We start from the raw sequence: 15,045 nt of genomic DNA on the forward strand, positions 1-15,045 counted from the left end.
AAGTGAAATAAAAAAATCAGTGTGGGCAAAATAGAGTTATAGGATAAAGTCATCTTAAGTATAAACATGACAAAAGAAGAAGAGTGGGTCAGGAAATATAAGCAGTATATAGTTTTATTTTTTTTTTTGAATTTATTTTATTTTATTATTTCAGTGTTCCAAAATTCATTGTTTATGCACCACACCCAGGGCTTCATACAATACGTGCCCTCCATAATACCCACCACCAGGCTCACCCAACCCCTTACCCCTAGTTCTGTTTTTCTAAAAGCTTTAGGATATTGAAAGTTAGTATGCTTAAAAACTTCAGAAAATTGAAAATGATTTTTAGGTCAACTGTGTCTGCTTTTGATTTTTGCATTTAAAAGTGAATATGTAACCCCTGGTCACTAACAAAATGAAAAATGCGTTTGGGAGGAAGGGCAAAAATTTTCAGGTTTCTTAACATGTGGGAGAAAACATGGATAAGTACCTGTCTTTAAGTGAGGAGTAATTATGGCTAAAAGTTCTACCATTGATGGTCTCTGTCTCTCAAGGATCAAATAAGAACAGGCCTGAGTCCCCCTCAGAACTTTAATTTCAGTTTAGAAAGGATCTCTTGACCATGAAAGTGATGAAGCAGTGGAATAGAATGCCAAATGTTGGGGAATCTCCTCTTGGAGACCTTCAAAGTGGACTTGAGAGTCATCCCTGTTGCCCAGGGTTGGCAGTAAGGTGTGCTGTTAGAATGTTTGTTCAGGTGTATCGTGTTGAGGTTTATTGTTCAGATGTAAGTAGCTGTGATTAAATGGAAAGCTTTGTTATTTAACCTATCTCAAGATCATTTTCATCATTTCAAATACTCTATAATATTTTTCCATTGTATTTCTTTCACCTTCTTCGTTAGACACACTGACCTATCATTTTGTCAGTTCAAACTGGAACAAAAACAAATTGGCTTCAAAGAGAGAAGCTAAGTGGTAGAAGTAATCTTTTGGAAACTAAAATACAAAATGATGGTTCAATTTAGAGATTTTTATGCTTTGGAGTTTCAGCTGTGTGCTTATTCCTTGTCTTAAAAATCAGGTTGTGGTTATGTGTGGGTGTGGGCGTGTGTATAACTCTGTTATCATTCTTGCCAGACTGTTTCTACCTACTCATTTACAAGACTATCTCCTCTACTAGTCTATTTTCCTTGACAGTATGGAAAGTGTCTTTCATTTTAGTATCCCTTGGTCCAGAACAGTATTTTATATCACGTGATAGGTGCACATTCAATATTGATTATACCAAAGAATAGTTCTGTTAATACCCAGGTCCTATAGGCGTCTTTATTTGGGTTGCCATTTTTCTTTAAAGGCATATTTAGCTCCTCAACCAAATGTACTTAGATATTGACTCATTGTGTTCTTGTTGCATGTTACCCTGGTACTTCCATGTCATTCTCTATCCTTAACTCAAAATTTAAAGCCCCAAATTAAAAGAATTGTATTGCATAAGGAGAAATGTTTTTCAAAGAAGATAAAAACAACCATAAAGATTAAAGGTGTTTATCAGAGAAGTGGAAAGTTAGTTAAGTTTTCTACTATTATGATTCTAAAATATAAATGCTGTATATAAAGAAAGGTTTACAAAAAATGAGTTTGATGGGATCTGCTTAGTTTGGATCATGATAAATGTAAAATAGTTTAGTTACAGTTTAAAGGCTCTAAATTTAAATGCCAAATGCAAAATATGTTTAGAGGAGCAGATTGTTTAAAGCCTGTCCTGTGTATATACATTCATAATAAATGTACATATATAACACAAATATATACATTTTGTATAGGTATATACTAATAATCTCTGTCTGTTATTTTTCCAATACAGATATGAGTATCATTGGGCAGATGGAACAAACATAAAGAAGCCTATTAAGTGCTCTGCGCCAAAGTATATTGATTACCTGATGACTTGGGTTCAGGACCAGTTGGATGATGAGACATTATTTCCATCAAAAATTGGTATAATTGTTTTGTATAATTGGAATCCATTGTGATTTATCTAATTTCATGTGTTTTTAGAGCTTATTGGCTTTCTATTCCAGGAACCATACTAGACTACCATATCTATCAAAATATTTATAATCTTATACATTCAGAAGTATCGTTTTGGGGTGCCTTAAGTGTCTGCCTTCAGCTCAGGTCATGATCCTGGACGCCATCATCCCAGGATTCTGCTGAGCAGGGAGCCTACTTTTTCCTCTTTCTCTGTTGCTACCCCTGCTGTGCTGTCTTGCTCTCTCCGTCAGATAAGTTAAAAAATAAACAAACAAACAAACAAACAAATAAATAAATAAAAGTGTCTTATCTTTTTCACACCAGGTTTATCATGAACATTAAGTGAAAGCTCTCTGTAATATTAAACAACAAGAAGATTAGTGTATCTTGGTTAGTAACAAAATTTGCCCTGTTTACAGAGAAAAGAGACTGAATGCTAGGTAGGCAGGGAGTGTCATCTGCCACAGTCATATCCATGTCTTGTTTAGGGAAGGAGTTTATAGGACTTGCATCCAGTTTTGCAGTGTGTTTGGGGCAGAGAGGGAGTTAGAATTCATGAGTACAGTGTGAATCTTACAGACTGTGGAATCAAGCGAGCTGAGAAGGCAGCAGGATTGAGAGGGCGGCTTGTTATCTACTGAGTGACTTTGGCTTTTTTTATATTTGCTTTTAAGGAAGATATATTTTCTTTCAAGTGGAAATTGTTCACATCTAGGTAATTCATATGATTTTACCCTCTCAAACTTCTTGTTTTTCTAAAAAACGTTATGTTTTCTGGGAAAAAAAAAGAATTTGTTCTTCTATCAACAGACAACTTTTTGACTGTATTTTATGCTTTTAGAGTTTGGAAGAAGGGTGTGGTGGAGGAGACAGCAATATAAATAGTTACTGTTATGGATTGTTTTAAAACACGTTTATTGAATGTTTTAAAGGCTTTGGAGCCTGTAATAAAAGATCTGTTTTTTAGGACTGCATAACTTACATACATCATAATCATTTTGGTTAAGTGCTATCACCTTATCTTTTATCTCCCATAATATATTTTATAACTTTCTATTTTGACTGAATTTCAGGCTTTTAGAAAATTTGCAGGAATTGTGCAAAGAATCCCTGTATATCCTTCTTCCAGAATTTTTTTCTTCTTCCAGACTTTTTAGTGGCTAATGTTTTACCACACTTGTCATCTTTCTCCTCCCCAAACATCATGTTTTCTTTTTCCTGAACTGTTTGAAAGTAAGTTATATGAATGATGCCCCTTTATCAAAATGTGCTTCAATATACATTTTCTTAGAAAATCAGTGTAACTATCAAAATCAGGAATTTAACAATGATATAATACTGTTGTTTAATTTACAGATCTTCAGATTTTTCAAATGTTCTCAGTAATATCCTTTATAGTAAAACAAAATCTTTGACATTTGTTTTCATTTACTTGTCATGTTTCTGTAGCTTTCTTTAGTATGTAGTACGTGTACTTCAGTCTTTTTTGGTCCTTCGTGACATTGATCTTTTCGAAGAGTATAAGGATACTAATTTATATAGTGTTCCTTCATTTTGGTTTGTCTTCTGTTTCTTTGTGATCTACACACACACACACACACACACGAATGTATTTAAGACTTTTTTTTATAAGTCATCTCTACACCTGACAGGGGACTTTGAACTACAACCCTGACCAAGATTAGGAGTTGCATCAAGGAGCCAGGTGCCCGGTGACCTATAATATTTTTTAAATGAGTGGTAGGCAATGTGATAACACCAAATCCAGAAGTACTAGTACTTGGCTTGTGTTTTACCAATTTGAGTCATTTAGCCAGTTTAACAAAGGACATGGAATTTTTTTTTTCTAGTCTTGTATTTGTTTAGTGCTGTAAAAGTTCTCTTATTTGTAAAACAGTGAGCCTCGTTGAGAGGGACCGTAGCTAATTTCAGAATAAATGTAGAGCTGGAAGTGTAATGAAATAATTTCCATAGAGAAAATATAAAAGTATATTGCTAGCATTGTACGCAGAACTGAACAGGGTTAATCCACTGTGTTCAGCAGAGATTTGCATTGAGACTTGATGTTGAGAAATCTGAGGATGTGAGTGTGAGTTTAGATTCACCACCATCTTAGGTATAAATTTATTTCATTTCAGTAAAGTTGTAGGTGAATAAGAGGCTTAAGGGGCTTGCTTATGTCCAGGTTCTTATTCCATAGAAGTTTGAAAGTTTATTTTCATTCATGATGTGTTGAAACCTTCTGAAAAGTACAGTGGATTTTTTTTTTAAATATTTTATTTATTTATTTGACATAGAGAGGGAGATCACAAGTAGGCAGGGAGGCAGGCAGAGAGAGAGAGGAGGAAGCAGGCTCCCTGCTGAGCAGAGAGCCCGATGCAGGACTCGATCCCAGGACCCTGAGATCATAACCTGAGCCGAAGGCAGAGGCTTAACCCACTGAGCCACCCAGGTGCCCCTGCAGTGGATATTATTAGTGATTTACGAGTACTTCTTTTCAGCTTTGTCTTATTAATTTATGTTGCCATTTGTTGACAAACTCGTATTGTTTTGTTCTTGTTTCTTGTTAATAGAGGGTGTTGTTTATCTATTTATTAGGTGTCCCGTTTCCGAAGAATTTCATGTCTGTGGCAAAAACTATACTCAAACGCCTCTTTAGGGTTTATGCTCACATTTATCATCAGCATTTTGACCCTGTAATCCAGCTTCAGGAGGAAGCGCATCTCAATACATCTTTCAAGCACTTTATATTTTTTGTCCAGGTAAGTTGAATTAGGAGGTCTTTTTTCTCAGTAAAGCCAGTTATCTGCAGAGTTCCGAGGTGGATCCTGCATCCATATGGTTAGGATAAAATTTGCATTCTCTCTCTTGTCTTTTATCCATACCATGATGATAAGGCCTTTTGTTTCTGAATTCCTTTCTTCTCCAAGTTGGTGGCGTGCAAGTCTCATAAAATAGATCTGAGGGGTCTTTGCTTCATTTAACAGGCCATATGAGGATTGAGTTAGGAACCTGACTAGTTTAGAAGGTCTGTAGATGAACTTGGTACCTTTAGCATATTAGCATTCCTTCGAATCATCTGAACCCTCAATTTCTGCCTACCCTAGATTTTTTAAAAATCATATTCTATCCTGGAAGTGGACTTTGCGTATAATACTTTTTTTTCTCCTTTCTAAAAACATATTCTGAGTAGCTTTTAAGTTAGGTACTACTCATTGTATCCACAGAGTTGCTATTCCAGAGGTCCATTAGTCATTTTTTCTGGCTCTGCTTCACCTCCTCCTCCTTTTCCCTTTAGTTCTCAGAGGTGTAGACTAAGAGAAGTTGGGTGTTTGCATCCTGCTGTATAATAATTAGGAAGGAGTGAAAAAGAGGTGGGAAATGGTTAAGCTGACCAGCTCTTTTTTGGTGGAAGTTGAGAGGGTCGATGATATAGGCAGAAGTCCAAGTCTTGAATCGGTGTAATATTTTTTTTACATATCTATGGGCATATGCTTATAAATGCCCTCTCCTCACCCTCTCTCCACTAAAGAAAAATGGGTCTATTTTTCCCTGTATACTTAACCTCTTATACTGAACACACACATTTTGTATCTTTTTTTTTTTTAAAGACTTTATTTATTTATTTGACAGAGATCACAAGTAGACAGAGAGGCAGTCAGAGAGAGAGAGAGAGAGAGAGAGAGGGAAGCAGGCTCCCTGCTGAGCAGAGAGCCTGATGCGGGACTTGATCCCGGGACCCCGAGATCATGACCCGAGCCGAAGGCAGAGGCTCCAACCCACTGAGCCACCCAGGTGCCCCACACATTTTGTATCTTAATTTCACCGGTATAAACACATTTTAGGAGATCTTAACTTGCCAAAACTATTGCTCTGAGCAGTTACTTTACCATGGAATACCATCTGTAGACACCCATAGAAACAAAGAAAATGTTATCTCAGAGTTTTCTTCTGTGCTTTGGCTTAGGCAGAACATGATGGCCAGTGTTCAGGTTTTAGTGATGTAGAGGATATTCTTCCACCAGAGGGGTTAGTTTTATCTTCCTGTATGACCTGATCTTATTTTTTTAGGACTTTTATTTATTTATTTGAAAGAGGGACAGAGCATGAGTAGGGGGAGAGGGAGAGCAGAGGCAGACTCCCCACGGAGTGTAGATTCCATCACGTCACGGGGCTTGATCCCAGAACCCTGAGATCACAACCTGAGCTGAAGTCAGATGCCCACCCAACTGAGCCATCCAGGCACTCCTGTATGATCTTATCTGAAAGTACAATGTTATCTCTCAGCTCTTAGCAAATAGTAGTATTTGCTAGTATTTATTGATAAATAAAGCATTTACCACATCCGAGCCTTTTTATATCTCAAGACACTGTGACCATCTTAAAGGTAAGTCCATTAGTTACACAGTCACCCCTTGACTGAGCAAGAGGGGCCTCTGCCCTGGGCCATACTATTTAGAGAACCCTATTTTTACCCTTCTCTAGCTGTACTCCCCACAGGGCAAAGAACTTATCTGCTAGATTCCACTGGTTTGTGCTTAGGTACCTGACACTTCAGAATTTCCTTTCCACATGGTCCCATTTTTAGTTCCAGTGCCTGTATGGACCTTATCCTTGGGCCCATTCTTTCAAGAGAAGTTCATATCTCTGATATGTGTACCTCTAGATCTAGGGGGTAGTCAGATGGCAGCAGTTTATGAGGGTATGTGGTCTGTTAACTCTTTTCACTCTTCTTAAAATCCTGAAATTGCCTGAGATGCTAGATTTTTTGGTTCCCCACCAGGTTAACTATATTTGAATGATACTCAGGTTATTCCCTTTTAACAAGAAGCAACACTCACAGGGAGCCTGGGTGGCGTAGTCGTTAAGCGTAGTTGGGCGTCTGCCTTCAGCTAGGGTCCTGATCCCAGGGACCTGGGATCAAGCCCCCATATGGGGCCTCCTTCTCCTCCACCACTCCCCCTGCTTGTGTTCCCTCTCTTGCTGTGTTTCTCTCTGTCAAATGGATAAATAAATCTTAAAACAAACAAACAAAAAAAGCATTCCCACTTACTGAGTTATCACTTTATGCCAGGGATTACACGAAGTGGTTAGCACACAGGATCACATTTAGTTCCCACAGTAATTTTATGAGGTAGGGGGATTTACTCAAAGGTTATTATAGACATGTACACATAATATCCGAAGTGCTTAAGTGATTTGTCTATGGAGAACATAGCTAGGGAAGAGAAAAACTTTTTTTTTTTTTTTTTTTTTAAAGATTAGACTTTTATTGATCTTGAAAGCTAATTTCCAAAAAGTGTTAATAGAAATCTGCTTTGGAATGATATGTAAATAATATATCTTCACTATTTTTTCCTGTCTTTGACATGCGTAGGAATTCAACCTTATCGATAGAAGAGAACTTGCACCACTCCAAGAACTGATTGAAAAACTCACCTCAAAGGACAGATAAAAGGATGAAGAGCTGTGCAAGTTGTTCCTCAGATGAAGTGTGTTGAGTGTATATGGATTTTGTGGTGTTTTATTTTTATCTCAGTCATTTTTGTCCTAGGTTTGGGGGGCTTGTTTGGGTTTGATTTTCTTTATTCTGAATAAATGAAACCATACTCTGTTGCTAGAGGAAGCCAAGAACCATTCTCTATATATTTGATAGGGGTAAATTTTGTCTTAGTGGCTGGCATACGGATTTTGTTTTTTTACTTGGTTTGATTACTTGCAGACTTTTTGATAATACTGTGTGTTGAAAGAAAATGCTTACTTGATTAGATTGCTGATGGATGGGGTTCTGCGTTGTGTAAATTGTGGCCAGTTTTTGAAGTCCCCAAGAGACTTATGTTTTTAAGTGCCTTGGCAGGCTCACTTCTGAGGTGCAAAGCACAGACATAGAACTGAACAGGGCTTGAAATATTAGGAATACTACCCAGGGCACTTACTGATGCATGTTTTAAAACATCTGTGATAAAAGCCATAGTTTACCTAAATTGGTGATCTCCAGCTTTTACTACATTGAAGAAACACAATTTGTAAAGCTGTGCATGTAGAACATAAAAAAGTAGTATTATTTTTTGATATTGGTGGTAATTCTGTTCAACAAATGCTTAAAGTTCTACAAGCAGGTCTTTTTCCATCTGTTGGTATCTGTGATATTAAAACTTGAGGATGTTGAAGTGTAATACCTATTGTATTTTAGCTTCTTTCCACGTGTTAACTGCACTGTAGGTGTAAAATTTCAGGTTATTATTAGGTTTGCCATCTTCAGAGGTGATGCTGAACTGTGAGGTTTTCTTAGCAATTGCCAAATGAGCCATAAGTCTACAGAATTCCCTTCTGTTTTGAAGAGGAGGGGATGGATAGGAGTGTGTGCTTGGTTGGGAGGGTTCATTTGTATGGGGAGCTATAGATGGGGTAAGTATGCTGAGTCAAGTTCACAAGGTCTTGTCTTAAAATCCTTGAATAGAGTGGCATGAAGATTTTAATCAATTTCTTGTAAACAAAGTCTTAGAGACTTCCTTTTAAGAATCAACTTCCATGAGAAGTTAAAAATAAATTATTAATTTTAGGTGTAGACATTAATCACGAAATTTAAGGACCGTTTGGAGGAATTGATCACCCTCCAGCATTTCCATTCAGTGAATGGAGCTGGTGTTCGCCTGTCATTTTAAAATGATACAGTATCTTCTTTGCTTATGATAGGCCCAATGTGAAGCATTCTGACTTCTGATTTTTCCACTGTGAAAGGAAATCTTTTTCTTTGCAGTGATATCAAACAATGAAAGTGCTAATTTGGTAGTATTAACTTTTACATTTTATTTGTTATGACTTTCTAGTGAATTCTTCCCATGAGTAAAAAGTTCAGAAACTTAGTTTTAAAAATAATTTTAGCATTTTTTACTTCAGTTTTATTCTCAAAAAGTATCTTTTTCAGGCTTCCAGTTTTAATTTTGTAATTTCTAGTAAATTTCATTCCTTCAGTTACCTCTCTATAGTCTTCCCTCAGTTTGAAATACATACCTTTTTCCTTGTAGAATAGAAATCTTGTTCTGAAATTATATATACTAAAAATGGTCAGTAAGAAAGAATCTAAAATGAAATCACTTTGTTTTTGCCATTAACAAGGAGAGCAGTGATACAATTTAATGCCATTGCAATTATGATAATTAGGAACTGCCTTTTTCTCCATTTCATTTCTAACAATCATTCTCCAAGTACCAATAGTAGAAGTAACAGGAAATCCTGGCAGAGGCAAATATATTGGACACTTATTGGTAATGTTTCTTCACAGATTGCAGTGAGAACAAGCTGACTTCCTTAAAACAAATCTTTTATTACCCAGATAGGTAGTATCAGCCACTATGGTTGATTCAAAAATAAACTTTAATGTCAAATAATTTTGGGTCCTGTTTATTTATGAAAACGAAGCACATGATTTTTCAAGTAGTCTTCCATACTACATTTGACTTTATATCAACCCAGTAACAGAGGGGTTGCAATAGCCATGTGTAGAGAATAGTGAAAAATTGTTCTTGCTCTTTTTAAGCCTTACACACTAGTACACTGTAAAAATGGAAAAAAGTTTCTGTAAATTAATGTTTAGTAGTAGGCCCTATTTCTACTGTATGTAGATAGGAGTTGTCACTGTGTCAGAATCTCAGGTGCCTGCTTCTGAGTATTCCTTTCAACAGAGGTATTATTAGGAAGTAAGGAGATGTGTAAGTGTATATATGGTAACAAAGTAGAGAAGTTCTCCCAGGGAGAGGCCTGGAATTGTACATGGTATTACATGACTGTAGGTAAGGAACACTCACCGGAGCATGTGAGAAATAACTGATTGAAGAGAACGCTGCTTTGATTAGTTCCCATGAGCATTTAGATGCCCCTTACAGAATAAGGATTAAATCTTGGTTTTACAGCAGAGTTTGCTTATGAATGTGTCTTAGATTCTTTCCAGATCTCTTAATTTAATTTATAAATAAGCAAGATAATGGTTTTCCCCCTTGTTCTTTATACAGAGATATAAAGCAAAAGTTGGTTTTCTCAACCACTTAATAAAAGCTTCAAATATAAAATAGTAAGTTAACGGAGAATTATTGTCACAATGCTTTGGTAAATGTTGAAATGAAGCAAGTTTTAGGAATGATTTTAAATGATGGAGTGAGGTGGTGGAGAGAAATTAATAACAAAGAGTGAAAATCTTTCACTAAGCAGTAGATGGTGCTGCTGGATTTCATTTGCTGACTTGATTATTTTATTTCCCATAAAAACCATGACATTAGACTGCATTAAAACAGTAGCATGTGTTAGTTTAGCTGGTAGAGGCTTTGGTGGTCAGTTTACTTTAAATTGAAAGACTTTAGATTGCTCTTTCTACTTTTGTCATTTGCAAATTCTAAAGGGTCAGCATAAAATGTATTGGGTGGGAGAAGACAGGTTTAGTGTATAATAGATCTCAGACTGAGTTACTGCCTGGTTATCAGGAATGATAGAACACTACAATCTCTTATCTTCAGGAAATACAGATGATGTGGATACTTATATTTTACATGTAATCACCAAACTCCGTTTTATGTATTAGCATTTTCCTTGCTTACGGGAAAATAGCAAAATGACATTTGTTTTATACCTTGTGTACACCCTCTCTGAGAGAGGTTTTGATAACCACTGAAATGGTAAAATATGTGAGATACAGTTTTTAAGTTGTAGGACTTTCTTTTAAAATAAGTATGTCATACCTTAAATATCCTAATGAGAGTTGATCTTCAGAGTGGTTCCTGGGGGAGCACTATTCTTTCCAGCTATGTTTTGAAGGTTTCATGTTTTTAGAACACTTAGTGATACCTGAGAATTGGTTTATGACTATGCAAGAAAATTCATCATTTTAGTTGCACTGAAAACTTTTGGCAGCTTGATGTGACCTATCTCAGTCACCAAACCAACTTTACTTTGCTGTCTTTTTAGAACTAAACCATTAGGGAAGTTCAAAAGACTACCACAGGTTCTGAATTTGTAGAAGAAAATGTTTTGAGCATTGGTAGCATCATTTAATAAAGGAGTAGTGCCTGATGTCACTACTTTGAAGTAGACAGTATCATTTGGATGTATAGGTTTTATTTAATTTTTAAAAATTTAGTTTAATTACCTTACAGCTAAATATAATTAAAAAATCAAAGTCTATCTCTTGTTTTCTAATTTTATTTCTTTCCCTGATAGCTTTTGTATTTTATCTCAACTACTGTAGGATATTTTTGGTTGAAGGGATAGTAAGAAAAAAATGGATCCAATATTTAAGATAGAAGTAGCTTAAAGTAACAACAGCCTTTACTTTTTAAACATATTTTCACTCAAATGAACAATAAGAATTTAAAGACTGCAGATCATTGTACAAAGAAATTGGAATAAATTTTATATAATAATTATGCTGAGTTTTATGCCTGCATATCACAGATAAAATATTTAAAATTGTATAATCATTTCATATATCATTTATAACTTTAAAATTTTCAGTGTCTTTTTAAAAGATGTGGGACTTGTAATTTGTACTTTGTAATTTGAAAATGTGACTGTATACCAAGGAGAAAACTGATTTTGCAACTTAATCTGCAATACTAAAGAATAGACCCAATTTTTACAAATAGTATGCTGGGTCAGCACTTGAAGAACCACTCCTAAAATAACTTAAATATTGGAGTTTTGTCATAATATTAAGATTCACCCATAGGAATTACTGTTTTTTTTTGTATTGGTTTAATGTTGTATGAAATTAATATTTATAGGTAAAGATATGTCAAGATTTCATGGAAAAGTTTAATTTTAAGATACAACAATTCTGAAAACAATTTGAATTTTTAAGATGTTCCTAATGAGTTAGTCATAGAGAATAATTTATTTTAAAGGTATGATACTATGTTCCATGTCTTCCATTTATAGCTGGACTGGTACTTAAATTTTGACAAAAGAGAGAAAATACAGATTAAAATACTGAATAATCTCAGTTTTTCAAGTATGATGCAAATTCTTTTGGGGCATGTAATGCTGTGCAATAGAAAATTTTAGATTATAATTCTCAAAGCTACTGAAATCACTGGCCTTTTTTCACTCTGTTTGTCATCTCCTTTTCCTTAAGCTATTGACTTACCACCTCCTGACCCCCCGTCGCACTAAGAAAACAAGACAGATAGGTTTATTGTGCAGGTCCTCCTTGTTACTGATTGTGAAGTACTTTCTGTCAGTACATTGGCAGAAGTGTAGGAAGGTGCAACTTATGTAAGTATTTTTGGGTTGTTTTTGGTTGACAGCTTCATTTAAATTATGTCACTGAACCAGAGATTATTAGTGATATAAAATTTTTGTTAATATTTAATTTTTCTTCTGTGTTATTAAATTCTTATGTTGGTGTTTTGCACATGTTTTCATTTTTATTTTGTTCTGAAATACTTGTGCAAATTGTAAAATAGATTAGCACATTTTCATGTTAAGAACATGTTTCTCCTTAAATTGTTCTACAGAAATAATTATTTTTAGGGGAAATAGTTTTTTACAGCCACTAGATTGTATTTGTTATTTTTGTACATGCATAACTAAGGTGATAAGGACCCTAATCCTGTGGAGAACACTTAACGTTTGTTCTGTTTGAAATTTTCCTATACATTGTTACTGAAAATTATGAAGGAACTGTCATGAAATCTAGTTGAGAGAGAATAGAGTAAACATGACAAGACTTAAAAGTTGAGTAGAGATCATTTCTGAGGACAAAAGCTGAATATTGCCAGTACCAAAAAATGGAAACACAGTGGCAGCATTCACACTGTGTAAATATTGCAGAGAATACAAAAGACAGGCATCCTGCTCTCATGGAGATACACAGTTTTTCTCTATTTTAAGTAGCTGGATGGGGAAAAATGGTCTAAAATATGAAATGCAACATGAACACTATATTGAAAACTGTGCCAAGATTACTCAAATTCTAGTTATTAATCATCAAAGTTTAATTGCTCCATCATTTTATTTTAAAAGGGGATACTGAATGTTAGAAAATCTGTAATATGTTTGAGAGATGTAAATAACGTATATAGACTTGTATGTGATGGGATGGGAAATATTTAAATTCTAGGGTTTTTTTTTAAAGGAAGAAACTGAATGTTTATTTAAAAAATTAATAAATAGTTATGTTTGGCCATGAATCCTGACTTGGCATTACTGATTATTTACTGTAGATGTTCCCACATTACACACATTACTAGAGAAATATTGAAAGTATGGAATATGTTGGACATATGAGATTTGTTAGGCATTATTTTAAAGATTTATTTATTTTAGAGAGAGAAGAGCACACAAATATGTGCATGTGAGTTGGAAGACAGGCAGAGAGAATCTTGAAGCAGACTCCCTGCTGAACTTGGAACCTGACGTGGAGCTGCATCCCACAACCTGTGAGATCATGACTTGAGCGAAACCAAGAGCTGGTCACTTAACCGCCTGAGCCACCCAGGTGTCCCTGTTAGGCCTTATTTTTAATAAGGTTCACAACAACCCCAGAGCTTTGTATCTCATTGACTTACATACTAGAAAACTGAAACCCAGGAATTGTATAAGTCACTGATGAGGACCAAGATATAAAAACCCAAATAGGCTTGACCTTGAAGCCAGTGCTTTTGTTTGTTTTCTTTAAATATTCTGCTGCCATGAGAATGGTTAGCAACATAATTGTTGGCCTTTCTATCAAGCTTTTACCTATTATTTTATTTTCGTTATAGACCAATAAGGAATATTAATAAACAGTTTTGGAGGATCTTCATTTTGCCCTGATACCTAAATTCCAGAAGGAATTGTGTGTGTTAGAGTATTCTCAGAGTCATTATTTAGAGATATTTATGTTTAGAGGCATTTTGTGTTTGGACCATAAAGTCACCACAGTTGCCCAGTGTCACTAATTGATATTTATAGAAAAGATAGGAGTGGAAGAAATACTAGTCCAAACTGATAAGATTTGTGCCTGTAACTTTAATGAAAACACCTTGTTATTTTGCACGTATAGTATCTACAAAGCATCCATTGTGTATAAAGAAATAAACACCCATGTAAAAATTAACTATATTTTCATAATTAGGTTCACTTGCCTCTATTGTACTAAATTTAAATAGTTAATTCTTCACTATATAATACTATTTGGAATGATGCATTTTGGTATCAAGTTCTAAATATTCCTTTAAGTAACCATGTTTAATAAATGTTAAACTCCTGTGTTAAGTAGCCTATTGAGTACAGTGTCACATTTTCTTGATGACCTAGCATGCAGCATAATATATTTTCCTTTGATAAGGAGCTGTATGGGATCCATGGCTCCCTGTTCATGTCCTTCTAGCAAGTTATTATGCTGTTGCACTTCAGACTTGCTAGAAGTACCCTGACTCCCCACTCTTGCTTTTATGATGGCTTCTGCATTCGTATGTTTCTCAGCAATAATGATGGTTGCAAGGAGTAATTTATAACCAAGCTTATTAAGTCAATAAATACCATTTTACAGAAGTTGTTAGATTGCTGTATACAAATGCATGGGCTGTAATCACTACTTATCAATGTTCAGGGACTTTTTCTTCCCCCCTTTGTTCTCATTTTCTGAGTTGCTTTAGAGTTTTCTTAATAAACCTGTATGTCAAGATCCTGTCTTTTTTTTTTTTTTTTAAAGATTTTATTTATTTATTTGACAGACAGAGATCACAAACAGGCAGGGCAGGGAGGCAGGCAGAGAGGAAGGGAAGCAGGCTCCCTGCTGAGCAGAGAGCCCGATTTAGGGCTTGATCCCAGGACCCTAAGACCATGACCTGAGCCGAAGGCAGAGGCTTAAGCCACTGAGCCACACAGGTGCCCCAAGATCCTGCTTTAGTTATACCAGCATTCCCACAGAAGAAAAGGAATTCCCAAATTGAAGGAGTTGTAAAATTTCTGGCAAAGAAGGGTGAAAATGGTAGCATGGTCACAACTGACTGGGTGTTCCAACAACCTTTCTTTTATCGCAATTCAAGAATCT

The 15,045-nt window shown here is 35.4% G+C and overlaps 1 protein-coding gene across 2 annotated transcripts in view; it reads left to right on the plus strand.

Annotated features, from left to right (window-relative positions):
- MOB1B (MOB kinase activator 1B) overlaps window positions 1-14,676 on the plus strand; it is a 53,434-nt gene extending 38,758 nt beyond the window's left edge. For both annotated transcript variants that reach the window (XM_032334532.1, XM_032334533.1), the window contains exons 4-6: window positions 1,849-1,982; window positions 4,617-4,780; window positions 7,396-14,676. In XM_032334532.1, the coding sequence (XP_032190423.1) occupies window positions 1,849-1,982; window positions 4,617-4,780; window positions 7,396-7,473 (376 nt within the window). In that variant the 3' untranslated portion in view covers window positions 7,474-14,676. The remainder of the gene's footprint in view (window positions 1-1,848; window positions 1,983-4,616; window positions 4,781-7,395) is intronic.
- Window positions 14,677-15,045: the final 369 nt, after the last annotated feature.

The sequence above is a fragment of the Mustela erminea genome, chromosome 2 (assembly GCF_009829155.1).
Source record: "Mustela erminea isolate mMusErm1 chromosome 2, mMusErm1.Pri, whole genome shotgun sequence".
Classification (NCBI taxonomy): Eukaryota; Metazoa; Chordata; class Mammalia; order Carnivora; family Mustelidae; genus Mustela; species Mustela erminea.